General features: G+C 38.0%; 1 protein-coding gene across 1 annotated transcript in view; it reads left to right on the plus strand.

The window, feature by feature from the left end:
- Nucleotides 1–14,040, plus strand: part of KCTD8 (potassium channel tetramerization domain containing 8) — a 90,159-nt gene extending 76,119 nt beyond the window's left edge. Inside the window, exon 2 of the mRNA XM_058804034.1 lies at nt 12,810–14,040. Coding sequence (XP_058660017.1) covers nt 12,810–13,270 — 461 coding nt within the window. The 3' untranslated portion in view covers nt 13,271–14,040. The remainder of the gene's footprint in view (nt 1–12,809) is intronic.
- The last annotated feature ends 873 nt before the right edge of the window (nt 14,041–14,913 follow it).

Below are 14,913 nucleotides of genomic sequence, written 5' to 3' on the forward strand. Positions count from 1 at the left end.
ACTCAATATATTTAATGTGTGTGTGTGTGAGAAGAAGGTGAGTAATTGCTTCATGCATGTTTCACATTGCTGTGTGCCATCGCTGAGAGGTACAGTCCTTTCCCATCAATGCACTTTCCCTTCCTCCCTCCAGTGCCTGTTGTTCTGGCACAAACATTTATGTGGCCACATAGGGAGCCACATCTGACAGCTGAGAATTTGAAATGAATTTAGGAAAAAAGAAATGTGAGTGGCTCAAAGAAGAGTGTTGCTTATCTGAGTGGAAAGAGATTCAGCTTCACATTGCTTAGAAGTCTGATAAGGGCTTTGCCAAACAGACCTGGTGGCTAAAAGACTATTTCACACTTGAGCAGATGCCCAACCAATATTAATATTTACAAAGCAGAATGCAGCATCCAGTAATGTGGTTGACTACAGACTGAAATGCCTGATTGACCAGCAGATAAATATGTTCTGAGAAGAAAGGGGAAGGTGAGAAAGGGGAGTGATAACAGTGGGCAACCTCAGAGGGACCCCCAGGGAATGGGGGCCTGTATCAGGGATAAACAGGGATACAGAAGTCAGTATCCCTCCCCAGCTCAACAGTACTTTCTCTGAATGTTATCTGAGGATACCAAATAGAATAGGAAATAGAACTGAGGATCTAAACCCACAGGTTAAGCAGCCATTTATAGTTTGTCCTGTGAGTCATGGGAGGGAGATGCATTTGGGACATGTTTCTCTAATGTGGAGGGATTGTCTTTCTTTTTGTCACTTCTGCCCTTTTAGAGCTTTTGCAAGTATGCTGTCAGCTTCTAATAATTTTTTTCCTTTTTGTAACTCAAGCCTGCATCTGAGGTGAAGAAAATGGTTATGAAAGAGCAGCTTAAAAACACTGAGCATTCTTGCCACTGAGATTCTCTGGTACTGTCCAGTATCCTAGGCATTGAAAGAAAAAGTTACCTCTGCTTTTAACTGCAAGGGCTAAAGTAGAAGCTGGAAGATGAGTCTGTGTCATGGAACTCTCCCAGTGATCAGCATTAACAAAGTAAACTTACTCCCAGCACTAGTTAAGGAAAGAAGCTCCAAAGTCTTAAGGAAATTTACAAGAGCAGCACAATCAAATATCCTGCCTTTGATCATTCCCCTCACTCCTTTTTGTGGTGTTTTGAGAGTATCACTAGATAAGTCTTACTGACTTTCAAAGCCAAATTTATAATTAGGTGGCATTTAATATCAATTTCTTTTAGGGAAAATACTGCATCTAAAAGGTAACTCATAAGCATTGCTTATGGTCAGAACAAAATATTTTAGTTCTTAACTGAAAACCAGTCAAAAATAATGAGTCAAAAAATACAAGTTCAGAGCTGAACATTAACCGACTGCAGTTTGTAAATGAATGACAAGCACATCTGCCAGATATTGCCAAGATGTTACTGAAATAAAGCAATTGGGCCTATTCACTGTGACAAGTAAAGTTATGAAAGAAGCATGCTTTTTATAAAAGCTGTATTAATTTGTCATGTATACCAATGCATTCATTTCTGAGATTCTCCTTCAGGCATCAAAATTATTTTAAGTACTTACATTTTCAGATTTTGGGAAAGGGAACAATATTTTTATAGGTGGAGAGGAAAAAAAATCAACCATTCTACATGTCAGATACTTTTATATCAAATTACTTTCATTCTAAAATAGCCAAATCACTCAACCATACTGCTGCTAGTATAATATTTGTATTTTATTGCTATTGCTCTGCTGTTAATGGAGAATGATATAGCATATGACCACCACTGAAGAATGTGGTGATTTACCCAGAATGTAACATGGAAAATGTGAACCATCTGGTTGGCTCTGGAAGTTTGTGTTGCCTGCTAGGAAATTGACCTAGCAGGTGACCTTACAATATTCCGTTAGCTGGGATGGACTTTTAAAATTTTGCTTCTAGGATTTTGCAGAAGACTTTGCAATCTGTTTGCTAAACAGTGCTTTCTTCAAGGGTAAATGGGAGGTTTGCCATCTTTGGCTGCAAAATATTGACCTAGTGATATAATCCAGAAATGGCTAAATCTGTCACGCATAATACTTGCTGGGTGGATATTGGCAGTCTTGGTGGTTTCCTGACTTTGAATCTTTTGCTACAGATTCAGCTTGTCTTATCTATTCCAAACTTTCCTATTCCAAACTTTTCATTTTCTTCTTGTATGTCCAGCAGTGCATTAATGTCATAGCCGTCTCTAACTTCACAAATAAAAATACCATCTTCGATATTGGACTCTGTTTGCAGTTGGATGTGAAAACCAGTGGTCTTTCCTGTCATCTTTAGCTTATCTGCCTAGAAAAGACGCTTTGCAGAATGACTTCAGAATTTTCAGATTAATGTATTTAATAAAAAACTGTGGTCTCTTCATTGGTTTTACTGGAATGCAACAAATTGCCTATGTCAGAATTTCCATCTCTCTCCTATTTAAGTTCTGTTTGGACTAGCACAAAACTGAGCTGAAAAAGTAACAAATGGAAGAATGTGGGTTGGTTCAAAACAAGATTCAAGTGAACTATCTCATGGATTCAAGCTGGGCAAAGAGTATTTGTTATTTATTTCTCTGTCATTCCATATAAGAAAAATAGTTCCCTCTCTATATATTAATTAGTCTTTCTATGTCATGAATAATGATAATATTGAAAATACGGCTTAACTGGAAAGAAGCAAAGAAATTTTCCTCATTGGTTTATTTCACTCATTCTACTGCACCCTTTCTAGAAGTTAGTTTAACATCAGGTGGTAGTAAATGTGACAGTAAAATATTTTTATGTTGTTGTGTTCTTTTTTTTTTTCTTTTGAGACAAAGCACTTATCACTTACAGGCATGTGGCCCTAATCTGAAAGATGAATTGGTTCATTCACTTCAAGTACCACATAACCATTCACACACCATCAAGCTTAACACTATTAAAGGGTAATTTCCCCTGTGGGAGCTATGCCCAGTACAGGTGCTGTCGCTACACAGTGTCTTTGATCTTTCCATGGCAGGTAAGGAGATTTAAATAAGAGGCTTCATCAAGAGTGCAATCACAGACATATTCTTCCTATTGAAATACCCATGAAATAGAAAATAAACACTCCTAAATAGTACTCCGAAACATTACCAAGAAGTCTTTGCCAGGTGTACAGTTCCCACTTTGAAATTCTGTGTTGAAATCAAGGCATGTGAGATGCATCATGGGCTTGTAGAGGACAGAAAATATTGTGGGATAATTTGCATGTCCTGGTAAATTCTGAATGTAGTAAAGCAGTTCCAAGTAATCAAGGAGTATATTTTGCCTTCATCTCTTATAATCATCATGATTTCTTTGTAATTTTCCCATAATTTCTTTAGTTTGTTATTATGTGTTCTATCAAAAGTGATAATTAAGTCTGTGGTGAAGTTTTCTTCAGAACATAATATTCATATGCTTTTGCTCAAACATTTAGACTAAAGTTCTATCTGCAGTAATTTTGCATCGTTTCATCTAAAGATGAATTGTCTAGGGAGGCCAATAAAAATCTGCTTTCTGAGTAAAGTACAGAAAAGTTATACAAATAATTTTTTTTTTTTCTTCAAGAGAGACAGTATTTTTTCACATTATTTTCTCTGTTAAATTGTTTTTCTGATAAGGTCTTTTTTTTTCCCACAAGAATGAACAGGCTTTTTTAAATTTAATAAATTTTCTTTAACTTAAGGTCACAGAGTATGTTGTCTTTGATTTAAATGCGATAAACAGTTATGTCTAAAACTTTCTTTAAATTTTTTGCAGTTTTGGACTCACAGCTCAGAATCATCTTATTAGTGAGGCCAAACCAATTTACATGCCCTGTAGATATGAATTTGAAGTTTTGTCAGAGCATAGGGCATGTTTACAAAACTGTTTTGATTAAGTATGAGTAACCTAAGTGCTATTCTTCATGTCAGAGAAGCCCTGCTGAGATTCACAAGCCTCTCTGTGGCAGTCTCATTTGCAGGCCACCATGCTTGGCTTTCCTAAATCACATAAAATTCAGGTTCTGCTCAAAGTACTGAAGCTGATATGTCAACAGCACTGGCCTTTTACCCAAGAGTTCAGAACTTAGCACAGTAATAAGTCAAAGCCTCACAGATACTAATTCTCCCTTATGCCTGAGGGAAGTCACCTTGCTTCTTCAAAATGAGTACTTTACCCTGAAGTAATCAAAAGTGAAAGGGACATTATTTTTAGGGTTTTTGAAGCTATTCTACTTCGCATTGACTATTGCCAAGACCAAGTTGGGTCAAAAAACGTGAAAGGGTGAGCATTTGGTTATCCATAGCAATGCATCACTCATCTCAAAGGAGGAAGAAAATAGGAAAGGCTAAATTTCAATCGTCCTTTATCAAAAATACTTTGCTATTATGTACTAAGCATTCTTTGGATCAAGGCTTTAATTTAAGAAGTGGTTTGGAATTTTGTACCAGATGAAACCCAATTTGGAAACTGAATGCTTTTTTACTTGAAGCAATTTGATGCCACACAGCATAAGGACTCCTACACAGAGTTTTATTTCATGGAAATTTCTATGCTGAGCTCTTCAATTTTTCCCATAAGTGCAAGCTGTCTAGAGCAGAGCTTGTCAAGAGCATTTAGATATTTCTCATACTGAATATTCAGTTTTTAGCACTGTTTGTTTGGTATGTTCATAATGGATGAAGTTCATCCATGGCCAGGGGGACAGCTGATGACTGCACACCACTTAATTAATGTGTGGGCCTGCATATTAGCCTTAAAATAGACATTCAATGGGACATGGCCTTTTCCCCTCATCCCTTGTCCCCCAGAACTGAATGAGATGTAAATTGTGATAACTAAACTTAGTAGTGAAGTTTTCCTGACAAACTGAGTGGACTTAAACCCACATAAACTCTTACTGCTAGGTCCAAGAAGTGGATTAACTTTGATTTTTGATAAACAGGACAGAGTGCAGTAGTCAGGAAATACCTTGTAAATTTGCCAGCCATAAAGGTACAGTTTTTACCTACAGATCTAGTGATAAGAGTCCAGCTGGGTCCTGTGCAGGGCTCGAAGTGAATTCATGTGTTGAGCTGAGCTCTTAAGAACAGGATTTTCTTCTAAAACTGGAAATACTATTATATGCCACTGAAAATGTCAGGGGTTTAGAGCTATCCTTTCAGAGCTCTTAAAAGTAATCTTCTTTATAAATAAAGTGAAATTAGACATAAAAGGTAATCATTTACCATTGAAGTGTGATATTAAGTACTCAAACTTATGGTAATGAAAGTGTTCCCACAGTAGCCATAGTCTGTCATCAGATTTCACAGGTGACTTCTCTCTAAGCTCTTAGTTTAGTGTAATACTCCCAGTCTTGGTGAAAGGTAATAAAAACCTAGATATATTAGATGAGTAAGTCATCAATGTGAGATTAGATGAGTATTCTTTTCTGTAATTTTATATTAATTATAGTTAATTTTATGTAGATTCTAAAGATTAAATCATGAAACACAATAGGTTTCATCTTACATTCACTCTGTCTATAAGGCAATTTTGAGAGAGGAGGTGGAGGAGAAATTCATTCAGGAGTTTAACATATCTGTGTTCCAGACTAAAGGTCCTGTGTAGCCTCTAAAAATAAGGACTTTCCACTTTGTGAAATAATGTGGGAAAAATTGCATTTTAAACAAAGTCATGTGTAATTCACATACAGCAAAAATTATTAATCAAACTGCAAATAATATTGTTGAATTAGATATTATTACTTCTGCAGATAAAAATAAAAACAACTTTTGTTCTCATTGCTATTATGTTCCTGAACCACCCAATATACTGTCAGTTTAAAACTCTGTTGCCCTCCTATTTTCATTTTTTATTAAATCTACTAGAAACATGAAATTTATTTACTGTTTCAGTATTTTACATCATTATTATGATAGCAATTTTGCTGCAATTTTTTGAAGACACTCTTGAAAGAAAAAATATTCTTAAAGATGTTTGTTGAAATTCTCAATAAATATAACACATTTACAAAACATGTATTGCTTATGCAGGAGTTAGTTTTGTTTATGGCTATTCATTTGAAATGAACTGATTTAATTAAGTGGATTATTTAATTAATTGGATAGACTGTATGATGTAGAGCTGAGTTTGGGGTTTTAAGTACATTTGAAGAAACAGGAAAGTGCGAAGATAAAATACCCTCAAGAACTTTTTTACTAAAATTACATCACAGAAAGACTCAAGATTTTTGGTTTGTTGGTTTGGTTTTTTAATTGGTTTAGGTTTTTACTTAAATCAACAAACAGGCTTTATTTTATAGTGCTAGCAAGGGAATTCATAAAACTCCAATCAGTTCACTTCTTTTATGCATATTTTCTGAAACAATAGTAAAAGATAGCATATTTTCAGCAGATTTCATCCTTCTTGATTGAGGTGGGGCATACTGAACATATATAAAGTGTTGGTTATGGTTTTTTCCCAAATGACCATTTTTATATCAGCTTCAACTCATCTGCATGTCTTGCATCCAGCTATAACTATTGTACTCCAGAGCTAAGATTTTCCATTATTCATTTCAACACAGTAGTTACTAAAATAGCTAACTGCAGCAGTCTATGCATATGTTCACAACTTTTTTTACATTTTGCAATAAAAATAAACTGAATTATAAACAAAAAAAATCATCTTTGAGACACTGCAGGAATAAAGTAGCTGAGTGAGGAAATTAATTCATGCATCTGACACTGTGCATACGGGAAACCAGGTATTTGACCAAAGAAAGGAGAATCTGAAAGAATTATTTGGGTTGAAAGGGAACCTTTAAAGGCCATCTAGTCCAACCCCACCCCGCAGTGAAGGTTCGACATCTTCAACTACATTGAATCACTCAGTCCCATCCAGCTTAAATGTTAAACAACAGTCCCAGTCCCTTAAATGTTTCCAGGGATGGGACATCCATCACGTGTCTGGGCAACCTGTTCCAGTGCCTCATCTCCCTCACTGCAAAAACTTCCTTTGTTATATCTAGTCCAAATTTACCCTCTTTCGTTTAAAATCATTATTCCTTTTCAAATTGCAACAGGCCCTGCTAAAAAGCCTCTCCTCCTCTATCTTGTAGTCCCTTTAGGACTGGAAGGCTGCAAAAGATCTCCCCAGAACCTTCAGTTCTCTAGGCTGAAGAACCCTAACTCTCCCAGCCTGACTCCCTAGGAGAGGTGCTTCACCCCTCTGAGCATCCTTGAGGCCTCCTCTGGACTTGCTCCTGTAGGGCCATGTTCTTCCTGGGCTGGGGCCCCAGAGCTGGACACAGCACTGCAGGTGGGGCCTCATTACAGCAGAGCAGAGGGGCACGATTCCCTGCCTGGCCCTGCTGCCCACGCTGCTCTGGATGCAGCCCAGGATGTAGCTGACTTTCTGAGCTACAAGCCTGTTAAGATTCAGTGAGAGATGCCGAATAAAGATGCACATGAGTCCATATGCCAAAGTCAATAATACAGATTTTATTTGGCAGTAAATGTGAGGTAGAGAAATAGAAAAAAATAGAAAAGGGGGGCTGGGGGTGGAGGGGGGAGAGAGAGAGAGATCAAGCAGAATACAGTCAGCACCCATAAATCCAGCATCATCCTGTTGGCCATTCTTCACCCTGGACCTCTTGGTGGTGAGGGTCCCAAGATGGTTAAAAACTTTTTACTGTCTACACAGTTGGCTTATTCTATTGGTTAAATGATTTCCTCACTTCTAATGCTATATAGTCCTATGCTCAGTCTCTCTTCTTTTGGGTTGGTGGGCCATGAGTTGGCAGTCACGATCTCCCCCTGCCGGAACTTTTACCCCATCGGAGCTGACTTCAACATAATTGCTGAGTTGGCTTGCCCTGTGGCCTCCAAATTCTGCATTCTCTTTGCCCATTGTTAGTGATACATCCTTCTCTCCCAGCCTTGTTAGCCTTTCCCTCAGCCTGAGGTAACACCTGGACAGGAGAACCACCTTTATCTTATCTCAAGTTCCCACCATGGTGGCTTATCTTACTGTAAGCTCCAGGTATCCACAGAAGCATATTTGGCACGGGTGTTCAGTGGTTATTGGTGGTCAGAGATACCATCTGTCCCATAACTTGGGGTGATCTTTGATATGCATATGTGATAAGCACATGAGAAGTTGCTTCTTTAGGCAGTTTGCCTCAGTGGGAATTCTTGCCTGGATGCATTACCCAGGATGTGCTACCCAGATCTTCCTCCACCAGGCCTGGAGTGAGTGACAGTGCTATCCTGTCACTCCATCCTGTGCTTATCTCTTGACAAAGTCCTTCTGTGGTAACAGTGCTTGAGTATGATTTCTTTTGTATTAAGACTGCTGTACAAATATTTAAGAAAATAAGTGTATACAAAAACTGAAATTAGACAAGCAGAATATCATTATTTTATGCTTTTAATGTTTCATGTGTGGTATTTTTCTCTGATGCAGGAGATAGAGCTAAAACTGGTTTAAAAAGTTATTCAGACTGTACTTTATGAATATGTGCAGCAATTTATGTAAATACATGGTTACAATTTTCAGCCAATAGTTTCTGGCCATTGTATGATTTGCTGTGGTTTTTGGCCTGTTCTTTCTCTGACTGGAGCTCTGTTGCTCAGGTACTTTTTGACCAGGAAGTCTGAGAGGATTTCTTCTGGTTTCTGTTTTGGTTGTCATTACTGATAGAAGCAAGTTTTCACTTCAGAGAATTAAGTTCATAAGTTTCTAGATAATTTTCTATGCATATTTTCTAGTGATTGAGAGTGATTCTTTTATTATATGGTTCTCAGGAAATGTTGGCTAAAATCTGCACAGAGAGCAACACAGATGAGGAGTAAATACAGTCAAAGTAGATGTAATATGCCTTCCTGATCATAGAAATATCTTTGAGCTATTCTTTCAAGTATATTCGACTTTGGAGTCTAGTAGCCCCGAGCTACCCTGGATTTGGCTTGGGTAGAATTAATTTTTCCTCTCAGTGGCTTGAACTATGTTTTGGATTTGTGGTGAACAGAGGGTAGATAACATGTTTTTGTTATCTCCAAGCAGGGCTTACCCAGAGCCAAGGCCCTTTGTGCTTTTCATAGTGCCGCACTGGTGAGGGCACTGGGGGTGTGTGGGAGGCTGGGAGGGGACACAGCCAGGACAGGTGACCCAAACTGACCAAGGGGATATCCCAGACCGTGTGAGATCGTGCTCAGTACATAAAGCAGGGGGAAGCAGGAGGAAGGGGGTGGGCATTGGAAACAATGGTATTTGTCTTCCCAAGTCACCGCTACATGTGATGGAGCCCTGCTTTCGAGGTGGTTGCTGAACATCTGCCTGCCAATGGGAAGCAGGAAATTAATTCCTTGTTTTGCTTTGCTTGTGTGCACAACTTTTGCTTTCCCTATTGAACTGCCTGTATCTCAACCCATGAGTTCCCTGGCTTTTACCTTTCTGGTTCTCTCCTGCATCCTGCTCGTGGGGTAGTGAGCAAGTGGCTGCGTGGTACTTGGATGCTGGCGGGGGTTAAACCATGATACCACCATAGTAGGGGTGATGAATAAGCCCAGGTAAAGGGCTAGCTCACTTTCTAATTTTCTATGAGAGATGCTGCTAGATAAGACAATCAAAGGAAAAAGTGTCTACTGGAACTGCCTGGAGGAGAAGTGCTGCCTGGGAGCTGTTTGGAGAACTGGGCAGTGGAGAAAGCAACAGGATATATCTTTGCAGAGGAGATGAGTTGGAGAGGACCGAGATGCAGTGACTCACTTCAGCCTCTCCAAGTTGGGGAACCAGCAGCTGTGAAGGTCCTGGAACAAACAGCATCAGGAGAGACAGGTTGCAAGTCAGTGATTATTTTAGTGTTACATATGGACTTGGCAGTGTCAGGTTAGGATTAGACTTGATGATCTTAAAGATCTTTTCCAACCTAAATGATCCTATGATTCTGTGTGCACAGTGGAGCAAATATACCTTCTCTGAGTTTTTAAGAGCTATTCTGCACTCCTGGAAAATAAGTAGTTTCAGGTAGACTGAACTACTTGAACGTCTTTGATGTTATCTTGGAATGGCTGAGGAGGTACAGTGAAAAGTGTGGCAGCAAAAAGGGCAATAACTAGATGTTTTTTTAATTAGAAATGTAGCTAAATTTATCTAGTAATCCCTGGTGTTGAAAATTCAACAAAATTCAAATCTTTTGTAGATCCTTCTGTATATATTTTAAAATTCTATTGGGTTTCAGCAGGCAGAAATCACTGTGAGGAAAACCTCCCCTCTAGCAGAACTGTTGCTTCTGTTAATAACACACTACTGAGAAAGCAGTGCATAGGTATATAAAGAATTCTTTGTGAGGGAGGATTTGTTAATTTTTAAAAGGAGAGATGTGGGAGAAACTTGTGTTTTGATTCAAGTCATTGTGAATTTAGGCAATTCAGTGGAGCATACGGCACTCAGTGCTCTAAGGTACTGAAACCTCAGGGCTGTATCCAAAAAAGTATTTAAATACCTACCTACTGTCATGCTCCTGAATAATCTTATAGCAGGAAATGGATCTTTTTTATATTCTTGAAGGTGTATTTCAATGTGCTTTTCTGAAATAGGTCCTTAGTACATTGCGGGTTTGAGCCCATGAGAAGCAAGGAGTACCAATAAAGAACTAAGTACAAAGCAACCAACAAGAAATACCATCTTGATATATGAAGTTGCATCAAAAGAAATGGGCAGGAAAGAGATTTGAGAACTACTGAGTACTGCAAACAAAAAGCTTTAGTTTCTTAGTCATAGAGTGTGTTGTTATATTTGAAGAAGCCGAGATTGTAAACTAGATTAGATATTGATGTTAATCATGTTACTGAAAATCAGAGTAACAATACTGAAATCACTGTCTGATTAACGACTCAGTTTGATAATTGCATGTTGCAAAGCCAGAGTAGTTCAATAATGCCAGCTGACTCTCAATTTAGCATATTCATAGAATCATTTGAGGTATGAAATGAAGTGCTAGATACAACAATAGAAGGAAGGCATGTAAATCTATTTAAGAAGGTGAACAAACTTATGAAAGAGAAGAAGGAGGGAAATCACTGCAGCCATGTGTTAAATATTTGGGTTGAATATAATGAAGTAGAAAATTGCTTCTGTTTTTCACTCTGCATAATGTAAGTACAAGCCCTATAGGATTGTTATCTCTGACTCTTGATTATTCATGGGTTTCTCTAGATGGACTACGGAAATGGGACACAGCATCCTGAGATGCTGTTTAAAACAAAAGAAAAGCAGGTTGTTGAATGCTGCTATTGTTTGACTAATCTTTCTTTTCTTCTGTGTGTTGCTTCCTTTTGTTTTTTCCCATCTCATATAAAATACTGCAATCTTCTTATGTTCCTTTGAGTCACAAAACTGCACTGTCAAAAAGACCACTGGGGTGTTCATGTTGCTTCTGCATTTTTTGTAATTGTAATTGCATTTTTTATTTGTAATTCTGAGCAACAAAATGCTAAGTGAATCAAAAATCTTGCAAATCTGTCCCAGTGACCCGAGGTAGAACTGTCATACTCTGAGTTTTGGTACTGGCAATGGCAGTAAACTGATGCTGGTGTCTGGATAAGCTGTAGGGATAACCTAGTTTTCAAAAGATATTTACATACCCAACCTGTTTGGAAGCCTTTAGGATTTGTAGGAAAAACACAACTGCCACTAAATCCCCACTCTGTTTTCATTTAGATCCTTGGATATCTTTGAATTTTTTCCCTTTAGTGAATACTTCAGTCCATTTCAAAACTCCTTAAATTCCATAGATATTTCTGTCATTTTTAGATAGTGTCCTAAATTAAGATTGTGACGTTTATATGATGTCAGCATAGCATCATTTCACTTCACAGCTGGAGTTTTCAAATAAGTCTTCAAAACTGAAAATGTTTGTACAGATTTAGTGGCTACCACTTATTTTTCACATTAATATTCTGCATAAGACTTCAAAACAGAAATTATATATGGAGGGAATAAGAGCCTAGATCTGATTTTCATGCATGTAAATTGCTGAGCAGTGCCTGCCAAGAGGCTGGTGGTCTGCTCCCCCTGCCATGGCAGAGTGCCTCTTTACCCAAGTAACTTCATAACCTCCTTTTCCCTGCCAGCCTGTGCAGCAGGAGGTGTACAGCTGAATTCTGAGCTTGCACCAAGTCTGGGTAACAACTGACAGTAAGAAGTGCAGTGAGATCATTACAGGATAAAAAACCCCAAAACCCTAAAGACTCTGTCAGCAGTGAGTGATCTCTCCGTTATCCTAGGTTTAATACTCCTTTTTCTGTCTAGAGCTTCTGCAGACTTGACATCTGCAGAGCACAGTATCAGTCGACTGTTCAGGCAAAGTGAATTAAGAGCTTCCAAAAAAAATTAAAATCAAAGTCCTTGGAATATTTTTATTCAAGTGAAGAGCTTGCAAATTGTACAGTAGTATTTCCCTTATACAACCGAATCTAATTTATCACAATAAACTTCTTGCAGTGTAATAGCAAACTAGTTCATTTAAACTTGTGTGCAAAGATTTCCAGTGCAGCTAATTTGTGAGCATCGTGCATGCTTCGTTACCTGGATTCTGAGGCAGGCAGTGAAAGTATTCTTGCTGTAAACATTTTTAGGAGTGAGAATTTTGAGGACCAGACCTTCGATTTGTTTACCAGTTGGGTATAGTTTTTGTTGCCTACTAGGAAATGAGAATAACTTTTGCCAGCTGAGACTCTGAATCATGTTTTTCTAAATGGTATCTGATCAGTTTTATGTGTAAAGCAGTGCTTGCTCAATACTTTTTCTCTCCTGCTTTTTCTTAGGGCCCCCACAGCGAACCGTTTCCCCCAAACAAGACCACGAAGAAAGGAAGCACGACAAAGTTTTGGACAAGGGCAGTGAAAGTGGGACTTCCTGTAACGAGCTGTCCACCTCGAGCTGTGACAGCCACTCGGAAGCGAGCACCCCTCAAGAAAACGCCACCAGCACTCAGCCATCCACAGCCCACCAGCCCAACACTCTGACGTTGGATCGCCCGTCCAAGAAGGCCCCGGTGCAGTGGATGCCAGCGCCAGACAAACGCAGGAACAGTGAACTCTTTCAAACTCTCATTAGCAAGTCCAGAGAAACAAACCTTTCCAAAAAGAAGGTGTGTGAGAAGCTGAGCATTGAGGAAGAAATGAGAAAATGTATTCAAGATTTTAAAAAAATCCACATTCCAGATTACTTCCCGGAGCGCAAACGTCCCTGGCAGTCTGAACTCTTACAGAAATATGGGTTATAGTAATCAACTGTTTCCTGACGTATCTCTGAGGCATTTGATATTTGTTACATTGCCTCTTACTGATGTCCTCCTCCTCCTGGCCAACTCTGCCACCAGAGCTATTCCTGCTGCTTATTTCTTTCTGTGAACAGTGGATGTTGGATAGTACATGTTTTTCTTTAAATATATATATATATATATATAAAGATAGAAACTTTAAAAATGCAAAAGGTGTCTCATCTAAACCACTTCATAATAGCAAAGAAAAAATTGCATGGTCAAGAAAGATGGTTTTTGAACCACAGTTTGTTGAGCTTCATTATTATTTTGGAACATAACAAATAACAATCTCAATCATCAGTTAACATCTCATTTTATGTCACCATTAAAAATGACTCAGACTTACTAAGGATGAAGAAAAACAGGGTTTAAAATTCAATTGAACTGGGTTTGGAACTAATTCCCAACATTCTCTCAATGTTAATGCAATAAATCAAATACCTGTTTTGCATGAGCACAATATTACAAATAAATCACACAAGAGCAAGAGGTTGTCTGTTGCTTGGAGAATTACTTGTTTGATACCAAGCCTATAAACGTAAAATGTCTAAAGGATTGAATTTACTTTGTTCTGGATCTGTGATTTTTTTGTGTGTACAGTGTTCTTTCTGTATGTAAGGATGGTGTAAATATGCCTTATATTGTTTTATTATTGCACCAACAACGTTCATCTATTAGTGCTTGTCAGGATTATTTCTGTGAAATGCGAATTTATGGCAGATTGTGAAAACTGGTTTGATGGTCTGAAAGTTTTTGTTATGTTAGTCACTAAAAATGGAGAAAAATAAAAGAAACTTTAATGTATTTATTAAAAGAACCATCTAGTAGATTTTCTTGGCTGTTGTTGTTGCCTCTCCTTTTTAAATAGAATCAAGCAAGTTTTTACTTTTGTTCAGTGTTTTCATAACTACTCTGCTGGAAATAAAAAAAAACAAAACAAAAACATATTTCAAGAGTGAGAAAAAGTATTTAGGGTAGTGCAGTTTAATTGGAACTGCCATACAGACCCTAAGAGAAAGAGAATTATGCTAAGAAGCAGAAGAGGATGAACTGAAAAACTGAGTGGTTTTACTAGCAGAGCGGAAAGCAGTTCCAATTTGACAAGTTCACAAAAATCAGCTTAGAAATAGAAAATTTAGAATACCACAGCAGAGTATGCTACATTTACAAATGAAAAGTTTCTGTGAATAGTCAGCTCTGTATGGCAAAGCTGTTATCTCAGCCCATATACGGGAAAATAAATTCCTTTCTCATTACAGGAACACCAAGAAAACAACTGTGGTTCAGACAGCCACAGCTGAAATGGGTAAGGACTGCTGGAGTTCACAAAAGAGCTGCTGAGTTCTTACAGATTTCAAATTATTACTGTGAGCACACAAATGTACACATCCACATTTAGAAGGGTTAATCTCCATACATGTTCTATAGCGCAAACTGCACAGTTGTATAAGAATAGGTGGTTTACATCTTATGGTAATTTTAAATGGTTTAGCTAAAATGGTTTATAGTTTTTAAATGGTTTTAGATAAAGAGGACTTATTGAATTATAATTTCCAGGGTTATTTCTGATATCTGTATTACTTTTTAGTCCTCTAAAAGGCCAC

This window comes from Ammospiza caudacuta, chromosome 4 (genome assembly GCF_027887145.1).
Source record: "Ammospiza caudacuta isolate bAmmCau1 chromosome 4, bAmmCau1.pri, whole genome shotgun sequence".
Taxonomy (NCBI): Eukaryota; Metazoa; Chordata; class Aves; order Passeriformes; family Passerellidae; genus Ammospiza; species Ammospiza caudacuta.